Source organism: Haliaeetus albicilla, chromosome 10, assembly GCF_947461875.1.
Source record: "Haliaeetus albicilla chromosome 10, bHalAlb1.1, whole genome shotgun sequence".
Taxonomy (NCBI): domain Eukaryota; kingdom Metazoa; phylum Chordata; class Aves; order Accipitriformes; family Accipitridae; genus Haliaeetus; species Haliaeetus albicilla.
In genome coordinates, this window is record NC_091492.1 from 37,359,963 (window position 1) to 37,386,321 (window position 26,359).

Consider the following 26,359-nt stretch of genomic DNA (forward strand, 5'->3'; position numbering starts at 1 on the left):
AAATGCTGTGATGATGGGAGAAAATTTCAAGTCACTGAATATCTAAATCAAATTGTGCTGTCAAAGCTAATTAAACAAAGTTTCTTCCAAGCTTAAGACTAATAGTCAGTAACTGCTGAGTGTTGCTTTTCCTTATCAGAGATGCTGACCAGTAGGGGAAAAAATGAGAAGAGTTAGTCTGAATTTGAAGTGAAACAGAGCAAAAGACCTTTCTGGATGGAGAAGTATCTGGCTCAGAGTCCTAGCAGAGATTGGGCTGGATAACAGAGAGCTACCCATGCCCTTCCATAATGCAGGTGTGATACACAAGGTCTGGAAGTCACAGTGAGGATGACCATACGGATCATTTACCAAGATTGAAGGACACTGACAGGTCCTGATGGCTCTGTGGTACCCAGATGAACACCCTGTCTGAGGCTGCTACAGGGAACACTGCAATTTGCCAGACTACAAGGTCAGCTCAGCAATCACAGTGCTCTTGCAACAGAAAGGCGGTAACAGGCACCCCAGCACAGCATGCCCTGTCAGCACAGCAGCCTCGGTGTGCTTCAGTCCAGCCCCAAACTTCATTAGCAGTTTTGCAGCAGTGAGAGATTCCTACTAACCACTGAGATGGTGCCATCTGTTTCCACTTACGTCCTGGCTCGCAGGAGCAGCTACAGAGCAAAGGACTGCAGAGAGACTTTCCTCTCCTATGCACACAGGGACTGAACAGCTAGCTGGTTGGGACAGACAGTCTGAATTTGCCCTCCCCAGAGCAACCTAGCATCTTCCTTCTGTGCAAACTACACACCTGGGAGGCACAGCAGCCCTCCCACTTTGGTTTTGCTATCAAGCTCAGTCATACACCTACCCACAGGCCGCTTCCCTGCAGGCACAGAGAACTTGCTCCCAGCAGACAGCACAGCTGCACTGACTTACTGCTCTGCATGGCACGGCAGCAGAGAAGGGGTTGACTAAGGTGTTCCCACATCTCTTGGTGTGCCCTCTACAAAGCCAAAAGGAATCTGCCACTGATAAGCCAGGATCCCCAAATCAACAGCTACCAGGCCTTCTTTCTTTGTATATCAGGGTCCTGCAGAGATCACGCTCTGCACAGAAATCTTTACCTAGACACTTTTTTCATCTATTCATTTTTATGTATGAGCTGCTTGTGGCAACCACACACCCACCTGCCCCAAAAAGGGGCAAGACATGCCAGCGGTGCCCGCGCAGCCCTAGCCAGCACAAAAGCACAGAGCAGAGAGTGGAGATAAAAACAGCAGCATGTAGCATGGGAGTGTCTAGGCTGCTTCCGAAAACGGTAGCACAAGGAGGAAAGGGATAAAAATGGGGGACACCCTGCGTGGGGAGGGCTAAAAAAGTATTGGCCCTGTCTGGCAGCTGAACTGCAGGAGGACTCTGCTACCTTGTTTTACCAGTCACACCTGCCTCAGGAGGGAAAATAAATAGTCCTCTTGCTCAACAGGAGTTTTCATGCTTTGAAACAGATTGCTTAATTCTTGGCAATTTGAGTTCAGCAACTACGCTTTTTCTGTGGTTGCTGCTTCCTCTCTGAGCACACGCAGTGTTTTTCAGAGCCAGAAGAGACATTATGCTCCTCTCAGCCTGCCCCCCAGGCCCTGCAATTCCCCTCAGCGATTCCTCCCTTTGGAAGAGCTGGTGCCTGTGGTTCACAACCGTGGCAGAACATGCACTAAGTTTTCCTTCCCCCAAAAATCTTTATAGTCTTGCTTGGAGAGAGCTGAACCAACTTTTCCTGGAGAACAGTGCTCTTAGGAGAGACATGATGAAATATCAGGACATACCATGAACAAAATGCAGCAGCCAGTAGCACGCTGTGATACTGCAGCAGCAGCAATCAGCTGGACAAACATTCCACAAAATCAAAAGCCTGGAGCATCCTACACAGCTTCACGGAGGGGATCCTTCCCGACATGGTCCTGTCCTACTACCCCAATCCCATCACCAGCTTCTCAGCCCGTCTGTGGTTTCACATACCCTACCACCAACCACACCGCTCTGGAGAGGGCGGCTCTGAATCACCCGGCAGGCACAGCCACACTCAGCTCCGCACCAGTGCGGCACCAATGTTGCAGCCAGAGACGGGAGAGTGGCCAGACCTCAAGTCCGTTCTCAATAGCTGGAAAAGACAGCTTTCTCTAAAGCGTATCCTCCTGTAATGAGTGTATCTAGTGTAACAGCCCAAGCATAGGAGCTTCCCTTACCGCTACTCCAATCTGGCTGCTTTGCTGTCACATATTGTCAAGCAGTCCCACTCAGCCCCGCTCTGCTGAACTCCTCCCAAGAGATAGTTCTCCTCAAAGCCCCAGATACAGTGACATTGCCATCCTGGTCCATTACAGCCCTGTCCCAGACACCCTGAGACCGCTCCTGGGGACTTTATGCATTGGAGGGAACACACACAGCCTGTACACGCACAGCTTCAGGCCACACACATGGCACAGAGCAGCCAGGCTGCTCAACGCTGGGACTTAAGAGGCCAGAAGACTCCTGCCTCCTGCAGCTACTCAGCCCACCGAGCAAAGCCGTGCTCGGGCAAGCAGGACCTGCTGCAAAGACCTCCCACGGCGAAGGAAGAACCAGCAACCCTGCCACCAGGCTGCCCATTAGCCCTGAATCGGGGGGAGGCCCCGAGCAGCACAGCGGGGCTGGGCACGGAGCCCCGCATTAGCATCCCAGCTCCAAAGCTGACAAACCTCCCGCTGAAGGCAGCGCCTGTTACAAAGGCTCATTTGTTCCCAACACACGAGCCCATTCCAGGCTGCCGCCCGGACACATCTTCTTTATTGTGCCCTCCTGACTCCGGCAACGGGCAGGGCTCGGGGCTCAATGGCCCCTTTCTGGGATGCTGCTGGGGCTTACACACGAGGCCGCAGATGGCAGGGAACTGCTGAGGTCCTGAGCCCTGCCAAGCAGCGAGCACTGGCACTGTGTGTCCTTCACCACTGGCAGCAGCACGAGCCTTCTTTGGGGCTCCGCTGTCCCAAAGCCCTTCTCACAGACATGGCAGAGCTCCTCTGTCACCCAGCCGGCCACAGTCACCTGCCACTGCACTCCAATGTCGCTGGCACAGCTGTGGGCTGCTGAGCAGAAGGGACAAAAGGGATGTTTTTGTGCAAAATCCCTGCTTGTCCATGCACTTTCAGATTGCTCCATCCTGTACAGGCATGGAGACAACTCTGAGGCAGGAAGAAGGAAAATGGCACTTTAAACTCTTGTCCTCACCATGACACGGTCATGATGGGATCTGTTTCCAGTCCCTGCTCCCAGTGCAACAGGGAAGAGGGGTAGGAGGGCTGGGAGAAGTCTCTTGCTAGATCCCATGAACGGTTAAACTCTCCCTATTTAGCAGTGGTGGGAGGGAATTTATCTCCAAGCAAGAGTCTTGATACCACCTGGGATGAGGCCAAGAGAAAAGCAAATTCCTCCAGTGAACTTATCCCCCTCCCATACTGCCTACTCAGCTACAGGGAGTTTCCTCCGCAGCCACAGAGCCACAGGGACATGAGAAAAGATTGCTTTTATTTTCCCACCCATAGCCTGCCACAGCCTAGCATCTCTCCAGCTTGAGCCTGAGCCAGAAGACAACCAGGCTTAAGGGGAAGCGGCTGGACTCCCCCCCACAGCTAGCGAGACGGCGCTTGGAAGCTGTCCTTACTGGAGCATGCGGTCATTTACTGAAGTCCAGAGCTGCGCCTGGCAGACCAGCTCCAGCAGCCAGGGTAGAGCTGGGCTTGCTGGACACCAGCAGAGTCCAAGGACTCCAGGCTCCAACTGTGCAAGAGAAAATCTTGGCTGTCTCAGAGTAGCAGACATCAAGACAGGAGGAAGAAGGGCCCTTTGCCGTGTCAGGAAGGAGAATTCTCTGGTAGTTTCTGCAAGCAGCGTCTGCCTGTGGTCTCCTGAGCTCTCTGCCACTGCCTGGGAGCTGGAGCTGACACCCCAGCTGGCTCCCACCCCACACTCCAGATCCTCAGTGCACCCACTGACATCTCTGCTCCTAGAAAGCAAAGCCTCCGGAGGGCTCTGATCCCCTTTCCCACTGATCCACAGGGCCCTCAGATACAAAGATCCCAGCAGGGACTCTTCCATCCATGCACATACCTTCAGCACCTTCCTGCACCAACACACTATTGCACCGAGCATGTCCTCCAGCCAGGCATGGCTCAGCACCCTGCAGGACAAGCCTGAACTTTTCATCAGAGGACTGCTCTGATATGTGCAATTTCCAGAAAGGCCTCTTGTCCATCTGTGGTTTTTGGACTCCGCCTGTCATCTTCTCCTTCCTACTTCCCCCCAACTCTAGCATGTCGAAAGATGAGAACAAAAAGATAAAAAACCCCACAGCCACCCGGACTTCCCACCCCACTTGCACAACTGTACCGCCTGGCAGCGGGGCACTGCCCCTCAGTCGTGGGGCTGGGGAGCACCCAGGTACACCCCCTTTCCTCAAGCAGATGCACAGGGCTGATCCCCAATACCGGTGCTGCTCCTCCGCGGGGCTGTTCCCTCCACCAGCATAAAAGGGGCCACATCACACCCCCTGCCCCCTCCCTGCAGAAGTCACAACCGTTGCGGACAGCAGCACAACAGCTCAGACATCACCAAGCAGCCTTAAATCCTGGTAATTGGGGCGAGATGCCAGGACCTTACAGGGCTGGAGCTGCGTCCTACCAACAGCCACACTCAGGGAGCTGGCAGACTGCGGGAGGCGTCCAGGCGAGATCCTACCCCGTACATGCCAAGAGCACTCTGCTGAGTGGGAAGCACAGGGCTCTCCCTGGAGCCTCAGCCCCTCGCCTGCATCGTTCAAAGAGCAGCATAAGCCGTGGCTCCAAATGCTGCTCCACCTCAGAGCTGGAGATGGATGAGGTCACCTCCAGTCTGAAATCACTTCCGTTCTTGAGCTGCTCTCAAGGCTGTGCCACAGATTAAAAAGAGCGGGATGGGTGGGGAGGGAAACCCAAATCAATGGAGCATGTTCCCTATTAGGAGCTCAACACTTCATTAATCTCTGCCTCCCAGCTGACTGCCATCTGAAACCTCCACCCTCCCTCCTTCCCCCGCAAGAACAAACCTGGCAGGAACTGCTTTGGGTTAATAGCAGAGTATGGCATAAGCTGCACAGGACTATGCTCAACCCCTGACTCCCCAAATCCAAGCCAAGCAGAGCAGTGGGGAGAAATGGCAGGTTGGTGCAGTCAGACTAGCTCAGCCACACCGCTCCACCTTGTGCCCAGCTCCAACTGCTGGCCTTCAAATGCCTGCACTGCAACAGCCAAACTCTCTCCCCATGCACATAGCGTTGGAAATAGTTTGTACTGGCAACTGATCCTACCCATGCTGCACTGAGCACCAACACCACAACCCTGTGGCCCTCTGCAGCACAGCCCCATTCTCCACTGTCCAGGTGGCCACACTGGCCAAGGTGGCAGCAGGATTCTCACACCTGGATCAGGCAATACTTAACCCAATGCCTGAGAAACCAGGCTGAGCAAGAAGGATGGAAATTCAGGTCACCAGCACAGGGGAGTCCTAAGGAAAAGAGCCTTGCAGTGGTCACACTTGGCCAGGAGAAACCAGACTGACAGTTTAGTGGCATCCTTTGAAAAAGGCATCGACCACAGATGAATCAGTGCTTCATTCTTGGAAGCACTAAACTGACCGCAGTATCCAACAGTGCCTCAAGCAGTAATGGCCAAGACACATCACTGTCACACAGTTCCCTCCTACACGGTCGTGTTTTTTTCCCCTCACCCCAGATTTTGCTCTACACAGGAAGGCACTGAGGTTTTGCGGGTCTCCTCCAGAATTCCCAGTCTCATTGCAATGGCAGCCATTGGATGGGGCCATTTTGTCAGCAAATACAGCTGCTGCGATCCATACACTGTTCGGACCCAATCCAAGTGCAGCCCATGCAGATGGCCTTGGCCTCACGCATGTCACAGCGGTGACGGGCCAAAGCAATGCGGGGCATGAAACTGTCTCAGTACTGTGAGGTAATGGGAGCTATTGCAAACGCAGTGGATAGAGAAACAAGGGGCAGGGTATGCTTGAGTGCGCAGCTATGGATCATATGCTGCATATTTCTAGGACTTCCTTCAAGCAGATGGAAGACTGGAGCTCATGACCATGCGCATTGCCAATCCTGTGCTAGTTTCTCTGGATCACGCAACACCCCTGGGGCTGAACAGTGGGAAAAGTACAGCACGACGGCTTCTCCCAGAGAGCACTTTGCTCCCCAGCCTCTTTCCAGAGGCCAGCCCTGGATACCAACCAGCCAAAAACACAATGAAAGCAAGAGCTTTCTTCTCTGTGGGCTTCAGCCCTTCTAGAAGCAGTGGGCACCAGAGAAGGGAACCTCTCTTAAATCCTGGCACCAGGGCACAGACCTGGGCTGTGCAGGTGGTTCCTCTTCAGCACGGACTAGGAATAAATACTTCGCAGGACAGACATATTTCAGCAGAGGAAGCAGCGGGCTGTTCCCACCTGGCTGCATTCCCACCAGCTTCTTTCTGCCAGTTCTGGCTTCACACCTGTAACTTGGTAAGATGCCAGCAGAAGTCAGCAATATAGTGAGGACCCAGTGGGGAAACAAATATCCAACAGACAGGTTGCTTTGTTAGGGAGATGAGGAGCCACAGACCTCCTACTGGGCAGCGCCTGCTAGCTCCCAACAGGAGAGCTCCAACAGCAGCGAGCTGAGCAGGGCATGCTTCACACCCCACTTCCCTGAGAAACAGCAACCACTACATGGAAGGAACAGGTCTGAAGTTGAACATTTGGGCTAAGGGGATTCCTGAGGCTCAAATGCCTCTGGGAAGTTTCAGTTGTGGTGTGACTGACTCACAGAGGAATGGAGCCACACCGTCAAAGTAGCTGCTGCATATCCCTAAAAATCACAGCCTCCAGACAGAAATGCCTCTAGACAGAGGTGTTATGTCCCAGGCTTCAGTTCTGCCACCTCTAAAACAGCAGTGGGGAGAACTTCACTATGACCACCCACACCTGCCCTGGCTGGGCCAGCAATGCCTGCCGAGCCCTCCAGGATCCTGGGCTGGAAGGCATTCAGGAAGGGTTGTGCTTCTCACCCTGCACCCAGACACCCTGGAGAGCTGTCCCCCAAAAAAACCCACCAACGCTGTTTGTAGGAGACTTCTGCTTGCTATAGGCTTCACACTTTTCCAGTACTCAACTGCTCCTTGCGTGCAGGAATGGACAGCCATTTTGTTTGCAAACAACTGTACATGAATACTCCTGCAAGTGACAGCAGGCATGCACTAATGCTCCCACAGAGTTTTCCTGCATGTTGTTGTTGTTCAGGGTTTTTTTATTTATTTATTTTTAAATTGCTTAACATACAGGCAAAAAAGCTTGTAAAAGCCATTCAGACTGAAATAAAAGGCTTCACACAGGGCAGCTTAGTAGGAATCAGACTGTACTGTATTTGAGGAACCCACAGATAAGATACAGGTAAACATACAAAACCACACCCTATATTTTCCAAAACTATAGGCAGGAAAGATTCGCTGAGGGACTGTTGAATATTCGGGACAGCAGGATCTGAGGATATGGAGGAGATGCTGTGAAATCATTAGTATATTAAGAGCAACAGAAAATAACCTAATTCAAGAAAAAACTCTCTTCCCAGGCAAACCAGGCTTCCTCTATGCAAAGGAATTCCACAGACGTAAGGACATCAGTGCCCTGGCACAGTTAGAGATGACGAAGGTTGTATTTTCCTTTTCCAGTAATACTTAGATTTAACTCTATAAACTGTTCCTCTGGGAGCAGATCCTATTTCACTGTTTACGCAAGAGCCTTAGAGTTGGATTTTAAAGGTGAAAGCGCCCACTCCCAAACTGCAGGGAGCCCAGTCAATACAGATGTTCTCGCTATAGCAAACAGCTGCTCCGTCACACTTCTCTCTAATTCTTTGCCCTGCCACCCTTGCAGTCACTGGCACATCCAGAAAGATCAGGGCACGGGAAGAGTTCACCCAGGCAAGAATGGCCTCAATTATCAACACTGCAAAAGGTAAGAAGAGATCTGCAATAGCAAAGCCTGCATGAGTTTTTCACGCTATGAAGAGTCTAGGTGAAGCAGAGACAGGCACATGGGATACAGAAGCATCCAGCCTCAGGGCAAAGCACTGCCTAGCTCTTCAGCCCCGGATTTGTCACCCAGGAAGGGGATTGCAATCAGCTACGCGCTCCCAAAGAGTGCATCCCCATGTGCGGGGTGCTGAACCGGAGCACAAAGGCAATCCCAGCCCCAAAGGGCTTGCAATCAGCAGCATACAAGAAAACTAACAGGCGCACGGATCAGTCAAAAAGCAGCACAGCTAGTGTGATAAACAGTGACTATCCACTAGCTAGCTGCTGCCAAGTACACATGGGGGGGTTTAAGGAAGAGTTCGGAGGAGGATAAAGAGGGCAATTTTCAGAAGAAACAAGGCAGGATAAGATGTTAAGAACACTAATCCACAACAGAGCATCTCTGCCAAAGTCCCTAAAAAAGAAGCAGCATTGTAAAAGTTTCAGTTCCAATAAAGAAACAAAAATCTTAGATGGCTCTATTGCTCACAAGCACAGCCATAATCCTTTCAAGGCCATTTTCACAGAGCGATGGCTCTTACTGATTTTTTTGAGACAAAGATGAAAGGCCCATTCAGAGCAGCCCAGAACCTACCTCCTGCAGTATTTTCCCAGTTATTTTCCTTCACCAACCCCTTTCCTGGACCTAATCCATGGACCACAGCACATGAAAGGCAACTCTAAGCTTGGCACCAGGTGCGTAAATTCCTCTGCAGCAGCCTGCTCATGGGAGATGGTGAGAGCTCTTGCTACACAGCAACTGAAATCAGTTAGAGTGACAACGGGGGAAGAACAGTGGCAAGGCTGCTCACCAGAGCCAAATTTATTAAAAACATAGGAGGTGCCTAGCTCCTCTCAGTTTCAAAGGACTTGGGCACTTTAATCCGTATTTAAAGAAAGCTGGCCCTTGGTTTGTATTATCACAAACTGCCTAAAAAATTTGCCTCTAAATGAACTACATTGTACAAAGGCCTTTGTGGAAGAGCTGATGTTTCATCCTATCGTCTTTGATCTCCACACCACCAACCCAGACCAGAGGAACGCGTCAGCTCCTTGGTTAATCCAGAATATGCCGACAATCTCAGAGGCACTGCAAGAGGGATCGCTTAATTTTGGGCCGGGACAGCCCGCAGTTCTGGGCTGGCACAACGTGAAACTGCAGGGCTGTGGCCCGGGAGAGGGCTTCACAGGTACCATCACCATGCAAACACCCAATCACCCTGCCATCGCGCCACGAGGCCCCATTGAGCTTAGCACTAGGAACGAGAACTTCAGAGATGCCGTTAGGATCTTCCAAAGAAGGTAGGCAGGTTTATAACCCAACTCGCCATTTTGGCGAATTTCACCAGCGATAATTCAATGTAAAATACTGCAGTCGGACCAGGCAACTCAGTTTGACCAGGACAGACCTGGAATACTGGTATTGTCCTGACAAAGTCTCGGATGGTATTTTCTACCAGATTTGAGAAAGGCATTTTTCTGCTCTCCTCGTCAAAAATCATAGCCTTAAGAACAAACCTTAGCATCCAACTGGATTGCAGGAGACAAGAGAACAAAGCCCTAAATCTTGTAGAGGGTCATTAAAGGGCACACATTCTGAATCATATTGTCCCACTCCTCCTAAAATCCCTTCCACCTTAAGGTAACAATTTCTCTCCCCTCAAAAACTGAATGAGAAAGCAATCACAAAAGGTTACTGCCCCAAGCTGAATAACTAATGTCACTGCATCAGGGACACAGCCCAATCACACAGAACAAACTGGGTTCTTGATAACATCTGTTCTTTGCAGATAACATTGCTGTGACACTGGTCTTGCTGCTATTTCAGTCTTAATTTCTACTTTAAAGTTTATGCAGTCAGAGTCATCAATACAATCTCTACTTGCCCTCTAGCAAAACTGTTAACTAGACTCATTAATACAGTCCTGATCTGAAGGAACAGATAATTGTAAACTCCTCGCTCTTGTGGATTTTTTTAGTGGTGTTGCTGATTTCATAAATTTCTTTCTGGGCTCTACCTGAAAATAACAAGAATGGTAAAGTGCACAAGATATAAGATGAGAGACAGTAACACAGTAGGCGCTAGAAAAGCAGAGTTCATGAAAATGTCACTTTTGTAACGATTATAACCAATTTCTAGAAGTCAAGAGCAATGAAACTGGACTAAAGAAGATATTAGACAAGACAAAGTCATTTGACTGTAAACGCTGTGGTGGTTGGACACACAAGGCGCAGCAATACCAAATGTTAGAAAGAACTTGGAAGCAACAGAGTGGAAAAATTGCATTTGCCAGGTAAGAAGGAAGAGTGGGGCAAGAAGAGGAATGCTCAGCTCAGACAGTAGGTTAACAGACAGCCAGCACCCCCATGCAATGTCAGCTCAAGTGACAGCCACAGGAGGCCAGGAGTAACTTGTCACTCACAGCCCTTTAACGAGAACAGGGTGCAAAATCAGATTAGACACCCACGAATAGCTCTTGGGACCTGCAGCACAGCATGAAGCCAAACCTTTATATCTTTTAAGAATCCAAGGCTAACCATCTTCAAGCAAATCCCAGAACCAACATCACATGCAGAACAGGGAGGAATTTTCTTGGGCTCCCAGCCTGGGCTCTGACTTGCCAGGCCAAACAGCAATCTCTTGGGATTTATTTTCTGGGAGTTATTCTCTAGTCATGTTTTGCTGTGGGATCTCGCCCGCTGCCCCTCACAGACATGCTAAATGGCACACCATACTGGCCAGACTCGGCAGCCCTCCTCCGAGTCCCCAACCCAGACAAAACCAGCTTAACCCAGAGACATGGTTCTGCCCAACGTGGCTGTCCCCACGGCTCGCAGTAGCCTTGCATGCCCTCGGACTACACGAAGTCAAGTTCTTTCCATTCTTATCTCCAGCCTCAAGGGGATAAGAAGGGAAAGAAAAATCTGTAATGGGAGGATGTCTAACCTCCAGCGCCGAGGGACAGGGCAAGGATGGAGGAGGTCTGGTTTTATGTGCACAGAGGGAACACGCTCCCTCACCTGCACACCTCTGGAACAGACTATTCCCACTGTACGTGATCACGTCAACAGCATCAGGCCAAATTCATGGCCCAGCTTTAAGAAATTTTGATGGGACTCTTTGCTGATGTAATTTTGCCATAAGTGGGGAAATCAGTTTTTCTTTCCAGGCTCATTTACAAACCATTGCCTTACAAATACCAAGCAAGACTTGCTTTCCTCTGCTGGAGAAAACACATGCTGGCCTATTACTGCAGGATGCCAGCCAAAAGGTGGGTGGATGCCCTAATTTTTATTTTTTTTTTTAAATAAGAAAGAAAAATAGTTATTTGTCATGAAGAAAAAGCCATAAACTGCTAAGGGACAAGCTCTAGGTGCCTAATACACAAGGATTCATTGGAGCCACAAATTAGCTCAGCCCTCGGGCTTACACAGGGTGTCTGAGGAAGCAAGAGGAGGGGTCTCATCCAGACGTTTCCTGGACATCCACTGTTGATTAATGCCATGATAAAAGCCCACGTCTGGGCTGTGAGCTCTACCTCGCAGGGACACATCCCCGAGTGCAAGATGCAACACAGGAACAGCACACTTGAAGAAGCATCCAACGCACTTTGCAAAGAAACATAAGATGGCTCATTAAGCTTTCAGACTAACAAGCCCCACGACGTCCTTCGTTAGCAACCCCATGCACACACTGCGCTGCTGCTACATGAAGGGCAGCTCCAATAACACCATCCCTTGTTTACCAAGAGAACAATTCTGCTATTGACTGACACCTGCCCATGACAGTGCGACCACGGGAGGAGCAGGGAGATGTTCAGATTACATTGGCTATTCAAACTAGGCAGCAAAACGCCTGGCACTGGCTGGAACCTCCGAGCAGCTGCTGAGGACCAGCCCTACCACCTCAAACAGAAAGGCTTTCACTGACATTAATGAGAGCTGCTGAAAATAATGCCATCACACAGCTATGAGATGGCATGCAGCCTTTCTGTTTGAAGACCAGCAAGCCGAACAGAGCAGGCACTGAGGAAGAGGAACGCTGGGCTCCATCCAGTCGCTTCTGGTTTATTTAAATTGCTGTTAAGTCAAATGCCGTGAACCTGGTGTGAGCTGAGTGTGGTGGGGCAGGGCCGATGAGGCTTATCCAAGTGACAGGAGGACATACTCCTGCTGCACAGGGATGGTTAGGAGGATCCCTAAGCAGATCAATGTGACAGTACTGGAGCAGAAAACATGCTGCTAACTTGTTCGCTTCTGTGGGCCTGGTCTGAGCTTCTGAAGTGCCAGCCCAAGGGCTGCTGGCAGACTAGAGCAGATCCAGAGCGTTCGGCTGCTCAGTAGACCTGGATTCCTTCCCAAGCACATGCCTGGATTAATTGCCTGGTAAAAGCACCAAGTCCTGTTAAATAACTGTCCTCTCTGATATCCACTTCCCTCATAAATACACGCTCTGCCAAGGGCTCCTTTCAAGGGGAGAAGAGCTCTTTAAAGTAAGCAGATGAATAGCAAAGGTACTAATCTCAGGAGCGAGACACTAGCAGTTTCCCTTCTGTATGCTCCAGCTAAGGGCTCCCGAGCACTGCTCTGGCTGTGTCACAGAAACCATCTACAGAGAGTCAAGACTGTAAGTGCAACTGCCTGGAGATGAGAGATCATCTCAGACAGCATCTCTCTTGCTGTCCTGATGACACACTCTTGCTCATCTCGGCACTGTGCAATCACAGCAGCAAGGCTTTGCTGCAGGCCAGCTGCATCACTTGAAGTTTAACCCCCACTACCTTGATTCAGCCTACTGCCTACAAAACAGGGCAAATATCAGCTCCCGAAGGCTGTGATGCTTCTTCCATTACTGGCTGATCCAGCTGGCACCAGCTCCTCTGAGCAGCAGGAGCCTCTGAGAATCTATAGGATCCTAAAAGCCATAAAACTCCCTGACATTTTTTATGGCAGGCCTTGGGCAGAGGGAAATTACTATTGGTCCAGATGGGCCTTTCCATACTGCTTATCGGCATTTCCAGGACTTCACATCACTTAATACCCCATGCAGAGACTCAGGAGAGCTTTAAACTAAAAAGAAAGAAGCACAGCCAAGGGGACCACGTATGTAGGGCAGGCAGATAGCAGATGTCTTTGTGACTCATATTTCACCTGAATATATAATTAATGTAGTATGTAATTTACTTGAAAATAAAAGTGGACGTAAGACTGCAGGATCTAAAGAGACTTCATGTGTGTACGTATCACAGCAAGAATGAGCTCAGTGCGGCAGGCAGGATTAGAATAGTTCCCACACTGAGAAAATAGCCAGGAGACATTACAAAAGGCTGAAAGCAAAGCGACTTGCCTGGGAAGTGATCTTAAAAATAATTGCAATACAAACTGAAGCAGTAAAAGGCCTGGCCTGCACTCTCCTGTGTGTTCACACAGCTCCAAGCGCCAGGGGTCTGCAAGGAAAAACGAAACATAGTCACTGGAGCCCAGACCACATCTGTACCACCGTGGGCTTTGCCTCACAGAAAGCAGAAGGAAGATGTTAAGCCCTTGGAGCCTCTTTTCCCACAAGCTAACCGAGTAGATCTCTTTTCCCCTCCCTTGCTTCTGCATTGAGAATGTCCAGAGGTCAGTGGGACGGGCTTGCTCCCCATGGCCAGTCTCCAGGAGCTAGCACTCATGATCCTGCGGTTTATTTGCTCAGCCTGCGCTCCCAGCTCCCGATTCCCCCTGCCAGGAGTCATTCTGGGAGAACGGCACCAGCTGCCCCAGAGGTGGGGTCAGGCAGAGACAGGCCATCCCAGCTCCATACACACACCCTGGACACACTTGATAACGAGCTTCAAAACAAACAGGGCACTCCCAAAGTTCCCAGGAAGAGCAAAGAGCCGAGCTGAACAAAGCTGGCAAGCGAAGGACCTCAGCTCTCCTGCTCCTTGGCTCTGAGCAGTCGCGCCATGCAGCCGCTGCGGTGGCACATGGGACCGGTCAGCCACTGCGCTGCTCCTCTCTCCCCATCAGCTAACTTCAGGGCGAGCACTTCGGTCCTGGCACCGGCTGTTACTGCTGTCAGCTAGTGCCACTGTGCAGGCAACCAGCCCAAATTTAAGAGGTGAGTGAAAAACTGGAGGTTTGCTATTAAGGGCTTTCCGCCTCTGACTGACAACTACATTGGCTCATCCCACAGAGTCCTGAGCTAGCATGAACCACAGCCCGAGATCCTCCACCAGCATGCTGCACTTCTGGGTGTCAGCCCTGAGCCTCCTGTAGCCCTCGCTGCCATGGCATGGCACCAGGCTGGTGCAATCTGAAGGCTGCACAGCTGCATCCAGAGAGGTTTGTGTTGCCTCAAGCATCCCTGCACTGTGCTGCCCTGCACAGCACAGCTACAGCCCTCTTCTAGAGCTGAACTTCAGCCTCAACTTATCCTTTTTTTTTTCTTTTGACTTCAGGAGTGGACAGTTGTACTAAAGCCAGAAACTAAACAATTCTCCTCCCCTTCTTGGCATTACAGCCTTGCAGATGCTTGTGCTGGGTTTCACTTCCTCTTCAGCTCTTGGCCAACACTTAGCCAAGCTTTGCTCATCAGCAAGCTAGTCCCTGCAGCCCTCCAGCGCACTCTTCTCCCAGCCACCTCCAGCATGTGGCTGCTGTGACACCGCTGGGGGTAACAGCCACATGGGAAGGGGCTAGGAGTGACAGACTGAGGGAAGGCACAGAGGTCTAGAGCTGAATGTTAGCAGGCCATAATAGATTTCAATTAATACACTGGAAATACACTTACACAAGAGAGAAGGAATTAAGAATATTAACCCATTCAGCCCTCAAAACAGAAAGGACGCTTACGTGAGTCTGAAGCAACAGAAGATCTTTCACTTTCTGCAGCCCAGCCCCTATAGGTAGCATTGCACGTGCAAATCCTTCCTCTCCCCACGCTGAGTGCCACCTTCCACTATTCATTTTAAACAATGTTTCTGGGATACCAAGTGGTGGATGAACACATACTGATGAGGAGCACGTGTCCTGGGATCTGATCCCAGCTTTTCTGATGCACCACACACAAATCCGGCTCCTGCACACACTTGTGGGAACAAGATGACTTCAAACCTCTTCACAGCTCCAGGGGCAATTCCCTGGGAGAAAAAGGAATGTGTAACAGCAGACATTTTTTCTTGCGCTTCGAGGCTAACCACACTGTAGACATACACACGCGCACACACACACAGACAAACTCCAGCACATATGGGAATTATTCCAGTATGCTATGAAACAACTTGCATATGCTTCACAAAAATCTGAAGTCGCACAATGTATTGGAGATGACACATGTTTCTTTCATGAGCTTTAGAGAATTATTCTGTGTGGTTTCACTGTCTCAGGGAAATCTCCGCCTTGGGCAAGAAGGGGACTAAGTCTTAGTGTTAGTCAGGCAAGAAAGTGCTGGTCTGCAGGTAAGCACAGAAGGTGCCCTCCAGTTCATGCTCTGCTATCCAGGAAAAAAGTAACACAGAAGCCACTTGAACTGCAAGAGAAACAACAGGAGAGGAACCCTCCTGGCTTAGCCAAGATAAAAGTATTAAAGATGGAGCAGAGCTCTCCAGGCTTGGAGAGCTTTCAGCATATACAAGCAGTAGCTGCAGCACGGTTGTAGGAGCCACCGCTGTGGGCAGTGTGGTGTCCCAAAACTGCTAGGGAAACCCCTTAGACTGAACATTTAAAATGAATTTGGCAAAGCTCTGAAGATACAGAGCGGAGACCCAATCTGGCCTGGCACAGCAAGCAACCAGCTGGCTGTAGGTGGAATCTCCCCTGGATTTCCCAGATGTCCATTTTATTGGTATTTAATGAACAGCAACTTAGACTGAAACTGAGGGTGGGTAACATGGGCTTTACAAGACATTGAACTCCACCAGCTGTTTCTCTTTCTAGACTTACCTTTCCTCAACTTTTGCAGGGAACTGTCAGCCCCCATACATTTATTGCTTGAACAATCAAATGAAGAATGGCATCAGTGTGAAGCCAGTATCATTTTTGAGAGTGTTAAGCGGTTGTAAGACTCCTTGACTTTGGAGACTAAAAGCATCCAGGGACTGGGTTTCTCCTTCATTCAGATGGCAGCAACATTTTCACCTCTGCAATTTTGTAATGCCCCAGCAGGCTGCAACATAGCAGCTAAGCAAGTGTCACAAGCATATCTTGGGGTTAAATGAAGGTTGCTCTTACTTCGTTAGCATCAGCAAAGATCAGGCCACAACATCTGTCACACTTAGACATTTGGCTAACATGCCCAAAACAGCCCTACACAATTCACACAACAGCAGAAGAATTTTGGACTCGCACACAAGTAGCTGAGCAGTTCGTGGAAATTCAAGGGACAAAAATCCCTGTGCAGGAAACACTTACTTCTCCTTTTCATAAACTGCAGATTGCTACTTGCACTGAGAGGGCTGAACCTCTCCCCTACCCTGTACTAACAACCATTTTATCCATTTGGAGCATAAATAATTGAAGAGAGACATCATCAGCAGCAGGAGGCAGATTCTGTGCCCAGCTCTCCAGCAGTTCTGTTTCACCATGCAGTCCATGTGCTGACCTCTTTTTACAGCCCTTTTCCAAGAAGCAAGCAGACAAAGTAGGGGAAAAAAAAAAAAGTCAAAGTGCCCAGCATGGACTTCCCTCCCCAGCCCAAAATAGCCCATGTGTGACACAGGGGCCTCCTCCAGTAGGACTGTTTAGACAGATGCACGGCAGAAGGACAGGCAGGGCTGAACCTCTTGACCTGCTGCAGTCCCACCCAGCTCCTCATACACTGTTCTGAGCACTGAGTCGTTGCCCAGTTTGGAGGGCAAGGGACCAACGTTGTCTTTTGAAATGGGCCAAAAAAAATTAACGAACCACACAAGGCTTTTTACAGAGAAGTAGAAGCTTCCACTCCTATGCTACGTCTGGCCAAGATACACTGGGACATCAGAAAAACAAGCAGAGATGTGCTGCTTTAAGAGTGTTTCCAGTATTTACCTCCAGATTCTGTGACTAATTTGCTACTCCCTTTCTGGCAGGCACATCTTGGTAGCCAGGATGCAAGACCAGGGTTGGAAAACACAGAGGTTGGAAGAGACATTAAAAAGGGGAGTCAAAGAGAAACAGCCTCACCCAGGGCAATCTATGACACAGTGAGAGACTATCCAGCTGTGGTGAAATATCCCATTTGCCAGCTGCAAACATAATCTTGCTTTCTCTGAGCAAAAAAACCCTCACCACAACCACCCTGTCTGAATTGATACAGAGCATGACAGACAGCACAGGCACACAGATCCATATTGCCACTCCCAATGACTCAAAGAATCAGAACTATAAAATAATTGGTTTAACTCTGAGAAAATTTAAAAAAGACAGTGGTACTCTGTTTGCCTTCCAGGTTCCATGCTTTTCTGCAGAAGCAAGAAGAACTTTCCTCTAGTCACAAGATTACAAGAACCGTTACTGTAAGGAAAACACTTAGGTGAAAGATCGCAATGCCGCAAACATATAATGCAGGTACGAATCCTCCAAGCTGCTCCAGTACAGACTTTGAGAGGATTCTGTAAAGACCAAGATCTGCTTCTGGTTTTTGTTGTACGATTGCTGTACAAAGGAACCTACCACTCACATGATACTTTTCATCACGTATTTCACAAAACTCAGCTAATCACTTTTCGCCACATAGGTATCTACACAGAAATTGAGGGTCACATTAAGGTCATCCTCAACCAGCTCAAGACACAGGAATCACCACTCCTCCCTCCTCTTCATCTGCTCTTTGTCATCAGCAACTGCCTGCACCGGCGTTGTCCTCAGTGCATCAAGGGCAGCATCTACAAGTATCTTGGGTACCTCTGCACTACGCACAGCATAACGTTTTCAGGGGATACGCTTTCTTGTAAGCCCATGTGGGCTTCTCTCTCCATAAGCACAGCAGAGAAAAGGAGAAGGCGGTTCAGTACACATTAACAGGGAACAGGGGGATTCCCATCAGCCAGTATCCTCTGGTAGGCAAGGCTGGGGCTGAAGGTTGACCTTAAAATGATGCTCTACGTTAGCACAGTTGCTATTTTAGATGGAAGACATCTCTACTGTTGTAATATCTACTGTTCCAAGAATGATGGAAATCTCTGCTTCTCTCTTTTTTTTCTAAGAAAAAAAGCAAAGGAGTTTGAATATAAATTTTTAAGATATCAAGCCCAGATTCTCAAAAACTGAAACACAAAGGCAATGAATTCAGGAGTTCTCAATGCCTCGCGATGACTTGCGTTGAAACCATTCCTCCAGTCAAACTACCTTTTGCACAGCATCTTCCCTATATGCAGTACCCCCCATACATACTTTTACTGACAAGCAGGCCACTTCAAAATACACTGAAGTTGAAAAAAGGACCAAGCTGAATGCAAAAGGCACAGCCCTTTAATTTCAAACCCACTGAAAGAACTGGATCCACCAGATAGTCTCTGCTCCCACACCCAAGCAACTTTGCAAGTTGGTGGGGCGGGGAGAGATCAACTTGGGAAGGAGAGGTTCCCATCCTCCTGATTTAAAAAGAAACAATGACTTCAAAGAACATTAGAGACACGGGCCTGAATGAGCAGGAACCAGCTTCAGAGACAGGGCAAGGTACCACCCCAAACAAACACACGCCAACACCACGAGCTAAGAGGCATGTTCTGCAAGGAGTGTGCCAGGAGACTCCAGTTTAACTAGGTATTTGGGAAGTTTCACCTGTACTCCTCCCACTGCAACACCTCGGGCTTTGGCAGAGCATCCATCTGCTGCAGTTGCCCTGTTTGGTTCTCAAGTCAATAGTTTTTTGACAAATTGCTAGTTTTCCCTTACAGAGCGCCTACTCTTCTGCACATGGGACGTTACTCAGTGCTTCATTTGCCTACCCAGTTTCACCACGAGAATCCCTCTTAGCACTCCAGCTGTGTATGAATTGCTAGGAGAGAAACCATCCCTCTTTGAGAGGTGCTGAACCGAGGTATAATGAGACTGAGGAGCTTGGTCTCAGCAGGCAACCTGCTGTGGAGCTTCAGACCAGAAACTGGTTCCCCCCAGTCCAGGGTCTTAAACCACAACCCTCCCCCTTGGAAAGCTGGATGCTCTGCACATGGAAACCAGTATCAAACCCCCACTGACTTCAATGGCACATGAGTTTGGTGCTAAATACACCAATTAAGAGGTCATTCCTTGGAAATCAGAGAGATGGAGAATTTACCATTATTTTTTTCTTCATAAATGGTAGCAATTAGGAGTCCAACCTGCAAATCTGAGTCCCCTGGACCCAGACAACGCATCAGCCCTGACTACACTATGAGGGAAGATGAAGACGCATTCTTTGGCACTATATTGTTCCATTTTTGGACTCAGTAAGTCATCAGTATTATTAAGATTTTACTGAAGGATACCCTCCTTACATGCAGTCTACTGTACTGCCCTCTCAGAAGCCCATTTCATTTCCCAACTATCTATTAAAAATAACTTTTACAATAAATTTTGAAAAATTGGTTCAGGCAAGAATCACAGCTTTAGTAAACCTTCTAAATTGTTACCTGCTGCCAGATGTGAGTGGATTGGAACAAAGAAGCACGGGAAGAAAATTCCTGCTGTCAAAGGATGCTAAGTAAAGATAATTTGTGATTTTGTACGTTCACTTTAATTTTAACAGATTGCTTTGTATTCACAGCTTGGTTTCCCTCCACCGTCCACAAGTAACATGGCTGGCACAAACTTATAATGAACTGCGCTCTGTCACGCAAGACCCACTCTACGCTCTTGGCATAAGATAGGCAGATACACCACCCACCGCATTTGAGGGAAGACCTCCTTTGCCCCAGCAGAACACTACACTGTCCTGCAGACACAAACTCTTTGGGGTATGGGCTCCAGCCCACTCTTGCCTATGCAGTGTGACAGGGGCCTTCAGGAATTATGATAATATCTACAACAGACTACTCTGATCCCTACCTCGTTTCTTCCCCTGGGGAATGAGCAGAAAGGAGCCTTATACATAATCTGCTTCCCTTTTTATTTAAAAACAAATGAACTAAAGAACAGCATGGTTTTGGGGGGGGTGACAAAGCTCCTCTCCAATTCACAGCTTGCACCGAATTTTCTACAATCTCAGAACACGTTCCGGATTGTTTTCCTCTAGAAATAAACCAAGAGATGAACAGCAATACTCACAAATAACTACAAAATACTAGCAAAACTCTAAGTAGCTTGGGAAAAATCTACCTGATGACCCCATTATCCTATTACCCCTGGATTTACTTTGTTCCTCTCATCACTACAATCAGCAGCTCACAAAAATGCACAGGTGCCTCTTCACAGTGCCCAAGTCTGCATTATGTAGGGAAACACCATCTCCTGCAGTGGCCGGGTGAATGCCCAAGCTGCTACAACACTAGTTTGTTTTTCTGTGGTCCACAAAGGCTGTGCAGTAGCACTGTCTCAGCAGGTAAGGTGTTTGCTGCATATGGAATTAGAGCCTCAGAGAAAGACCAGACCAAAAGGCAAGCGCAAGCCAGGCTAGGGATGGGTGGACTTCTTCCCGCTGCAGGGACCCATTGCACTGCCCTGCTGTGTTAACCATCACCTCCATCCCCACCTTTGTGAGACAGAAAAGCTCTTCCATATACAGCAGACGCTGTCTACACCATGGTGATGGGTGCCAAGGAACACATGGGAGTCTGCCGATACCCTTACCTAGACATTCAAGCTCAGCAGAGGAGGATTCCTCTTCCTGTCAAACACCCTAAATCCCTCCAAATACCAAACAGTGAACAAAACAAAACAAAAAAAACCTGTCGATGTCATCTGATTGCATCACCACCCTCTCTCTCCAGGACTCAAAGGCATGTCTCCAAACAGCTATTTGCCTTGCAAAGCAAAACAGATGTTCCCTAACGCCCAAATCCTGGCCGCCTGCGAGGTGGTGGTCTGCTACACCGACAAGGAGCGGCGAGCGGCAGGACTGGGTCCGTGCCTGCGCATCTGTGCTGCGGAGGGAAGAGACAGCGACGGGGAGACGTGCTCCTAATACTGAAACGCCTTCGCCAGCCCCTGCGCTGCCTTTCTCCATCCGAACCTACTCGACACACCCAAAGGCACCGAAAAAAAAGAGAAACCCAACCCCAAACCCAGGGAGCCGCGGGAGCCAAACCGCCTATTTCTCGGATGAAGCCATCCAAAAAAAGGGCCAGCGTGCCAAGCCCCAAGGCTGAAAGCCCAGGTAGCTGGACACCACCCCGCCGCCGCCGCATCACGGCGGGGAGAAGCTCCGACCGGGCAGCGCCGGGGCCGCGGCCGGCCACAGCGAGCCCTGCGGGGCGGGGGGAGCCCACCTACCTGCTTCTCCTCTGCAAGGGCGGATCGACGAGGGCGGGATGCCCGCGGCGGGAGCCGGCAGCGGGGGAGAGAAAAGAAGAGAAGGGTGAGGCGTGAGGGATGCGGCGGGCCGCGGGGGAGGAGCGGCCGCGGGTCCCCGCCGCCGCCTCACCTGGGTTGACCGGCTTGCTCTTGTACCGCATGCCGGTGCTCATGGTGCCGCCGGCGGCCCTGCCTTCCCGGGAGCCGACAAGAACGCCGAGCCCGGGCGAGCGCGGAGTGCGCGGCGAGGGCCGCCCCAGCGCTACCGCTACCGCTGCCGCCGCGGGGCCGGGGCCGGCCCGGGGCGGCCAATCCCGGGAGCCCGCCCCGCCCCGCGCCCGCCCCGGTGCCGGTGCCGGCCCCGCGCCGCCCTCCTCGGCCCCGGGGGTGGAGGGGTGGGCGACCCCCGCCTTAGCGCATCGCTCGCACCGGCCGGAGCACGCCGGCAGCGGCCAGGGCACGCAAGGGCCCCGCAAGCCCCCCGCACGGCTTCCTCGCTCGAGGGTGGAAGGCTGGAGTAGGAAGCCGTCCTTACTCTGGAGCAGAAACACAACACCCAGGAGGAGGAAGACGTCATATAAAAAAAAAAACAAACCAACACAAAACCAAAAAAACCCCCACCACGCAACACACACAAATGGAATAAATAGGAAATGTGGTTCCGGATTTAGCATCTCAAAATACAGTGGGAAGGCCTGAATCATACTGCAACCGTACTGTGCGAAGTAGGAATGCGTGCTCCGTTTCCATTAAAACGTTTGAAAGAGGCGATATGGAAAGTCATTTCAGGTAAAAGCTGTCAGTATAACTTTTTCAGAAAAGGCAGGAGAGAACTCAAATGAATTTTAAACACTCCACAAGCAGCAGCAGCAGCACGTGATTTAAGAACAGCTCATAGGAACCTCAACTCAACAGTAAAGGAGCAAGAAGAGTGGGATGTGAAGCCTCAGGACACCCGGATCCTTTCCGCAACTTCCACAGCTGCAGGGAGGGACCACATCTTCCACATTTCAAGGACAGGTAAACAATCAGACTTGAAACTCTTCTGAACACAGGACAGGACAGGCTTGGCATGGTGAGGGCTGCACAAGTACAAGGACACTCCCCTCCCTCGGAACAAAACTGACACTGATGCCACAGTGTCACACTAACTTCTCAAACCCCTGTAGTCTCTTCACAGTGTTTATCTTGCCATTTCTTCCACCTTCTCATTCAAAACGTCCCTTGTATCAAAACAAGGAGACACTTCCAAGACCAGAGACTGGCAATCCTAGGCACATACATTTTAAAACCCCATTAGCTCATGCCCAGTTCACTTTTAGCCATTGATTCAAAGCATCAGAAAAAAAAAAATAAATCAGGTAATTGTCAACATATTTGCTTGCTTTTAAATGCTAGAGAGCCACAGACCATTACAGACTCTACACCACAATTAAAGGCACCAACAAGCCAATCAGCCTTTCACAAGTTGTTTTATAGTCTGCCACAGTGTTTTAAATCTAATGAAGACTGAAAGGACAGCAATCAACCGCTCCTTGATCCTGCTGAACAGTCATTAAAATAGTTACATGTGGGCACTTTGTCACAGTGCTGGAAAATGTCAGCCTGGAGAAGGCCAGGGTGGAATTCAGAGAAAGGGACTTGTCTTCCATGGCCCTGGCACTGCCGACACTGACGGGAGTAGAAATGCAAGGTCTGAAATTAGGTTCTAGCCAGGGTCCTCTATCCAGAGATCTTCACAGTAGCCAAGACTTGGCTTAAAAACTATACCTTCCCTTGTTAAGCTGTGAACAAAACCAAGCTCAAATGTAACTGAAGATTAACATCAGACAACATCAAAGAAATGGTAAAAGGCATAAAGATTAAGCCTACATTGAAAGGAAAAGCACTCACGTATGGTATCAACAGTACTGCAAGCCCTTCTTGGACAATTATTAAAATAGATCTCAGGTTTTGAGCCAAAATGCTCCAGCTGGAATTCACAAGCCCAAAGAAGGCAGAGACTAGCAATCAATAATCAATATCCGCTAGTAAAAAATCCGTTCACTGAGGCTCCCACACAAGAATTGTGACAGTAACTTTAGGTGCCTGGCTTTGAAAAGAGGGGAGAAAAAAAAGCTCTGTTTTTAATAAAATTAAAGACTAGGTGCTTCTGAAAGCCTACTTCCCCATTGTCCTAATTTGCTTTGAAAGATGAACCTTTCATGTTACCTTTGTTCAGAGAGCTAATCCAGTATGTAACTAATTTAACTGAAGTCTTGGTTTCTCAGGAGGGGCGCGGCTGTCCTGACTTTCACAAGCACAAATGGACAGCACATAATTTTAAGAAGGTTGCAAAATATGATGCAAGATTCTGGAAGAAAAAACAAGAAAGCTGTACAAAATGGCACACAATTAATGAGAAGGCGTTGGCCATTAAGTCTCTCACCTTGGCCCTCTTGACAGACATGCTTACAATTCAAATCTTCATAAAACCTGAAGAGACTTTGTATGAACACAAATCTGTCACTCCATTTCTTCTTTCAACTTCATTATAGCAGCCACCGAGATAACAATGTAATGTCCATTTTATGCAGTTCAACTCCAAACACAAACCAAATATGCATCCCTGTGATGCAAATCATTTGTTAAACCTATCCTGATTAAACACTCATTGCTAGACAGCAAAATTAGGGCTAATCATTACATGAAAGACACCCCACTGTAGTACAGAAGACAAAGTGTCTCAATCTCATAGTTACAAAATAATATATGCATAAGCATATATAATACATGCAAGACTAAAAAAGCATGCAGAAGAGAGCTATACACTCAGTAATGACATAAAGGAAACAGGAACATTTATGAATTCATAAACTAAGGTGTGCGATCAGATCTTCCAAGGTATTTACCAACCTAAAAGATGTCAGTAGGTGCCTAATGAACTTTGGAGGAAAAAAAAAAGTGGATGCAAAGTCTTGCTACCTAACTTCCAGTTAAAACATTTTTAAAGTTGTTTTGAAATGAAATCAAAGCAGTTGTAGACAAATTCTAGAAAACGCCTTCATTCCCCAGGATAAACATCATGATTCCTTTGAATATGCACTGTGCATGACGCCATTACAATATTTCATAATTAGCCTGAAAAAGCCAAAATCAAAAAAACAACAAAAACCACCCCAAAATTCAACATTTTCCACATTCATACAATTTATTACAAAACTTCAATGAAAATTAGCGTTATGGTATATAAAAAATTCCATACATGCCATCGCTCAGCTGACAGATAAAAATGCCTGTGACAGAAATTCTTGCAATCAATACTTGAGACCTGAAGACAAATCTTCAGAGGCATCCACAGAAGTTGTTGGCATGTGTAGTGTTTATGGTATGTTAAGGCACGATGATTTAGAAAAGTCAGCTTCTTTGCATCACTGGTGAGTCATCAGTGTTTTGTACTTTTTCTCATACATCACACAAACATAAATCACCAGAGATGAAGCTCCAAAAGTAACCAAAGCACAGAGAGAGTTATGAAAAACTGATATGATACACAATGACTTAAAATGGCAAGTGAAAGCTATGATACTGTGCAAACACACATACATTTACCGTAAACAGGCGACAAAGTCTTTTAGGATTAATCACGAAACTGTTCAGAATAACCTAGCAGATACACGATTAACTCCTTAAACCCATCACAATGACTAGTCCAAGCAGTGTACTCCATCAGTTTTTGTATAAAAAGGTATAGGAAGGATAATAAAACCACATTTGTAAGTATGAAGACAGTGTTACCAAAAGAATAAAAAAAGATACAATATAACTTGATTAACATTGAATATATAAAACAAGCCGTTTCACAACATGATCTTCAGACTTTAACGCAGGTCTTGATCTGCAGCATCCAGCTTTTGCATTTGAATGTTACCATTCGGTCAAAGAAAACAGAGCACCCATCCACTTAGAGAACTGTATACTGCTGTGAACAAAAGTGGAAAACAAAGAGCATTAGAAAGGACAAACTGTCAGGGTGTTTGGAGCAGTCTGAGCCCCTCTGACCAAAGCAGGGTAATCGAAGAAACAGGGCATTTCAGATACTGCATCACACGGACCTGCATTAGGACTAGATCAACTGAGTCAGATGCAGTTTGGCCGCAAATATTTATCACAAATGTCTAATAAGAGCACATAAATGAGAATTTATTTTTAGTTACACACTTTCTTAAGCACCCACACGCCACTCCATCCGCAAGAATACAAGAACTGTGTTACAGCTCATCTCAACAGTAACGCATACAATACACCAACCTCCACCTGTTACGTGAAGCATTACTTCTGCTGAGGAAAAGGAAAAACCACTATCTAAAATGGTGCTAAAAGTAAGCAGCAAGTTTGATGTCATGCACACTTATGACACTGCTTAGGTAAAACAGGAAAGTAAATAGATTTTTCCAAGCATTCATACAGCAGTATTGATACAGCTGAAAGAAGGGATACCAGTCTGTAATTTCAAAAACTACCAGTTTTGGATGTCTCTATAGGTACTTGCCAATTGAAATGGCTGCTACAAAGAAAGCAGAATTCCAGCTTTCCCTGAAAATTGGGCCCTGCTTAAGAAGCTGTGTCAGATTTGGAACTCAAGAGACACCTCAAATTCTCCAGTTCCAAAAATACTCATACCCAACAGGAAAAAATAGCTTTATCTCAACGTTCATCTGGATGGAAAAAAAAAATATCCTACAAAACATTGTTGTGACAACTCACTTGTAAAGTACAGTGCAACCATCATCCAGACTACAGCTGCTGACTCCAGTTAGGATAAGGAGCAAGGAAAGCTGACAACAGGGTCCTCTGCTCTTTGT

At 48.3% G+C, this 26,359-nt stretch overlaps 2 protein-coding genes across 6 annotated transcripts in view; both read right to left on the reverse strand.

The window, feature by feature from the left end:
* Positions 1-21,780, reverse strand: part of SEPTIN5 (septin 5) — a 48,090-nt gene extending 26,310 nt beyond the window's left edge. Inside the window, exons 1-2 of one of the 2 annotated variants that reach the window (XM_069795028.1) lie at positions 21,646-21,780; positions 21,495-21,505 (exon numbers count right to left, since the gene is read on the reverse strand). In XM_069795028.1, coding sequence (XP_069651129.1) covers positions 21,495-21,505; positions 21,646-21,688 — 54 coding nt within the window. In that variant the 5' untranslated portion in view covers positions 21,689-21,780. Of the gene's footprint in view, positions 1-4,698; positions 4,812-21,494; positions 21,506-21,645 lie in introns of those variants that run through there. The other variant, XM_069795029.1, reaches the window with a different exon arrangement.
* Positions 21,781-24,679: 2,899 nt separating this feature from the next.
* LOC104317919 (septin-2) overlaps positions 24,680-26,359 on the reverse strand; it is a 40,536-nt gene continuing 38,856 nt past the window's right edge. For 3 of the 4 annotated variants that reach the window (XM_069795025.1, XM_069795024.1, XM_069795022.1), the window contains one exon: positions 24,680-25,476. The gene's annotated coding sequence lies outside the window, so the exon portion shown is untranslated. The remainder of the gene's footprint in view (positions 25,477-26,359) is intronic. The other variant, XM_069795023.1, reaches the window with a different exon arrangement.